The 4,035-nt window shown below is 45.3% G+C and overlaps 1 protein-coding gene across 1 annotated transcript; it reads left to right on the forward strand.

The window, feature by feature from the left end:
- Positions 1 to 432: 432 nt before the first annotated feature.
- Positions 433 to 3,588, forward strand: LOC123175943 (uncharacterized). The gene is made up of 4 exons (XM_044590390.1): positions 433 to 1,858; positions 2,479 to 2,634; positions 2,733 to 2,922; positions 3,201 to 3,588. The coding sequence occupies exons 1-4, from the start codon at positions 632 to 634 to the stop codon at positions 3,263 to 3,265; spliced, it is 1,638 nt and encodes a 545-aa protein (XP_044446325.1). The 5' UTR covers positions 433 to 631; the 3' UTR covers positions 3,266 to 3,588.
- The last annotated feature ends 447 nt before the right edge of the window (positions 3,589 to 4,035 follow it).

The following is a 4,035-nucleotide window of genomic DNA, read 5'->3' on the forward strand; positions in this document are numbered from 1 at the left end:
GTCCTCAATCCACTAAAAGTAGTCGCACACCTCCTCGCAGAACTTTCTCGGCGCGGGCCTCTTAGGTCTTGCTGAGGAGGACGCGGCCGTACCGACATGGTAGATGAGGTTGAGTGTGGCGGCGGGGACTAAGGAGGGTTGAGAGGGGGCGGGGGGTGTCTGCCGATGAAGGGGGGAGAATAAGATGACTATGTCGGCGATGCGGGTAGGGGAGAGAGGTTGAATGTGGTGCTGATCCGTAACGCTAAATTACATACGAAGATGTCAGTAGGTCTAGCGTCTCTTCGTATACACTGCCACAAATTTACAAAAGGGGATACAAGTGGAGTTCACTCTCACAATAAGAAAAAACTAAATTATTTTCCCCCGCAAATTAAATAAATAAGAAAAGACGAGTTTACGGCATCCCACTCCACAATTCACTCCCAAGCAGCCGCCACCGGAAAGCGGCAACAAACTCCCGCCATTTCGCCGAGTCTCTGTCCGTATGTTCCATTCCATTCCGTCCCTTCCTCCCCCCGATCTCATCGTCTCCGTATCCCCTTCCTTGCCCCGAGAGTTCAAAATCCTGGCTGACAAGGCTGCGCCGGGGTGACCCTAAACCCTACATGCAGGTCTTCTGCTCGACGAAATGCGCCGAAGCACCACCCAGCGCCCGGGGCCGCGCCGCGGCGCCGGCCTCAAGCCCGGATCCCGCGGACCGGCCGCCGCCAAGCCCGACCACCATAGCGCCCTCCCGGACGCGCTCCTGCACCGCATCATGTCGTCCCTCAAGGCGTGGGAGGCGGTCCGCACCTGCGTGCTCGCGCGCCGGTGGCGTCACCTCTGGGCGTCCGCGCCCTGCGTCGACCTCCGCCTGCGCCACTCCTCCGGCCGCGACGCCGACCCGCCGAAGGAGTTCCGCCACTTCGTGCACCGCCTCTTCCTCCTCCGCGACGCGTCGGCGCCAGTGGGCACGCTCCGCCTGCGGTCCGACGACGAGGACGCGGGCTACTACGAGGAAGACGCCAACGTGTGGATCAGGGCCACCATCAACCGCAACGCACAGGTCATCCATCTCGCCGGGCATCGCTCGGAGATCGCGTCGTTGGACCGCGTGCAGTTCGTCTCCTGCCACCTCAAGGTCCTGAAGCTGTCGTATGCCAGGCTCAACGACAATATGCTCAAGCAGCTCTCTACCAGCTGCAAGTCTTTGGAGGAGCTGGATCTGAAGGATTGCCTGGTGACAGGCCCTGGGATTGTGTCCGACTCTTTGAAGAACTTAATCCTGCTCAAGTGCAAGATCAACTGCGCCTTCTCCATTGCTGCCCCGAACCTCCTACTTCTGCGCCTCACCACGCCTTACGTCCGGGTCCCATCGTTCAAGAACTTGGGGTCGCTGGTCACAGGCACTATCATACTTGATGACTCTTTCTTGGGTGATGACTTTGAACACATCAGTGATGAAGATGACCGTGATGGAACTACTGATGACGACGGGGATGGGAGCGATGATAATGATTGGACAGAGAGCTCTAAGATTCATGATGACTCTTCCTTGGGTGATGATTTTGGATATGATCATTTTATAAGGTTTGGATATGGACATACTTTTGCTGAAGAAAGTTACACACACGGTCATTACAAGGATAATTTTGATTATGGCAGTGATATCGATAGCGATGACAATACCTATGAATACAGTGAGATTGCAAATGATGCAAAGTATGGCTGCAAAGGTAAAGGCCATCTTTCCAGTAAAGATGGTAACTATGGTGGAAACGGAGAATGCAATGATAGGAAGATTTTAGGTGGACGTCATGTTCTTGAGTCTCTTTCAAGTGCTAGAACTTTGGAGTTGTTGACTGATGCTGGAGAGGTATAGCTGTCATCACCTTTTACTGGTTTCTCTATCTTTGAGTATGATTTTTTTCCTTATATAGCCATAATTGTTTTTCTAACAGCTATTTCTGAGGTTTGCGAAAGAAATTTATGTTACTCCCAACGGAACACATATATGTCCAATGAGCACATTTCTTACATAAGTAGCAACCCCTGGTTAGAAAGGCACAGTTGAATTGGAGAAGAGTTTAGATCAAGAAATTAGTACTAGCTTATTTCATCATCAAATGTAGTAGGTGAAATCAATGAGATATGAAAGTATGCAGCTTCAAGAGAGCATTATTTATTATTTCAGATTATTGTTTCTTATTTTTTTATTCTTGCAGTAGTGTGTGTTTTTAAATGATTACTGTTTAAATCATTTTGTAATTAACTATTTTGAGTCTGCATACCAGAAAAGAATGATGAATCATATTTTACCAATAGGTGCCAATCATGGTACATATTACTATATGTCTTAATTTCTTTTTCGTGGTGGGTATGTTTGTTTTCTTCTCTGCATATTAAATAAACCTCTTGTATTCAGTATATGAAATATAAAATTGATTCAAATTACTATGTTTATTTGCTGAAAACTCATTTATGTGCAATGTGTAGGTGGTTCTGAGTAGGGAACTGAATATGTGTCCAACTTTTGGCAACCTGAAGACCCTGTCCCTTGGCGAATGGTGTATGACTGCAGACTTTGATGCATTAATTTTCTTGCTGCAGCACTCACCTAATATACAGAAGCTCTTTCTCCAACTTAAAATTGTATGTGTAATTGCATATTTGGGGCTTATGCTTACTTGATTATTTTTTAGTTTTGAGTACCTGAACACATGCTTAACAACTTTCTTGATCTGCAAAAGAACTTCAATACCAGAAAGGCATCAGAAACAGGTATCAAACTACAGGGAAGATCATTTACTTGCAAAGACCTTCAAATGGTGAAGATTACATGCTCAAAGGATGATGGGAGAGTTCATAAGTTGGCAAATTTGTTTAGGGCAAATGGAATACCCCTCAAGAAAATTTATGTCCGCCGCAGTGGGAGTGCTTGTGAGTCATACCTTCTCTTCAGATAACATTTCGTATTTATTTGTGTTATCGGTATTATTACTTGCTTGTGTGTTTCTGTGTTATTTGCTGACGGAGGTAAGCTGCATATTGTCTTGTTCCACCTTCCCCGAAAAGCTACATGTTTTTGTGTGCATATAATCTGCTTGATGTCTTGTCACCATTCTGTTAAATTGAAAGTATATTTGTGAACTTAAATATGTTTCTTCTGTGCATGATCCTAAACTACACATTTATCATCTCCTTGATAATTCTACCAGATCTCCGTAGCCAGAAGCAGATGAAAGAATTCGCCAGGCGTGAACTGGAGTTTTGGGGGATGTAACATCCAGCAGCCTCATTTGCTTTCAGATAAGAAATCCTGTACCATGGTCTCCACGAAGCACTGATCGTGCTCTCAAAGCTGCGCCGTATTTCTTGATGCCCTCTTTTTTAAGTAACATGCATGGCTGATGTTTATGGCCATCAATCATTGGAATGTTCTTCCCCGTATGATGAGTTGAGACTTTAAATTTTTTAAACCAGTAGTAGGTCTAGGCTCAACCGCTCAAGTACAATTTTGCTTTGTTCCTGTAACGGATATGAATGCTCCTTGTTTGAGTGTTTTAGACTGGTGCGTCTCAGGAGTTTGCCATGCAACCATGTCGTTTCTACGATGACAAATGTTGATCCTTCTATAGGCGGCTTTAGTGCCGTGCAAATCCAGATGTTATATACTACTATGTTATATACTACTCCCTCCGTTCCATAATATAAAAACGTTTTTGATACTAATGTAATTATAAGAACGTTTTTAACACTAGTATAATATAAGAATGCTTTTGACACTAGTGTAGTTTAAAAACACGGACAGAGGGAATAGTAGTAGAACGAGATGACAGTAACAGTAAAACTAGGTGCATATTGCCAACTCGTTCTTAGACGTACAGTAACAGTAAAGATGCGGCAGCATCAATCGAATGCAGTGCTGATAATACCGGCAAGTAAAATCGACCAACACTTCGGGTTCATTGTTGAGTAGGAAGAAACCTGGGAAATAAACCCTCAGAGCATCTCCAACAGCGGTGATATATATCGCGCGCGGAGCGGTTGGAC

The sequence above is a fragment of the Triticum aestivum genome, unplaced genomic scaffold, assembly GCF_018294505.1.
Source record: "Triticum aestivum cultivar Chinese Spring unplaced genomic scaffold, IWGSC CS RefSeq v2.1 scaffold307685, whole genome shotgun sequence".
Taxonomy (NCBI): domain Eukaryota; kingdom Viridiplantae; phylum Streptophyta; class Magnoliopsida; order Poales; family Poaceae; genus Triticum; species Triticum aestivum.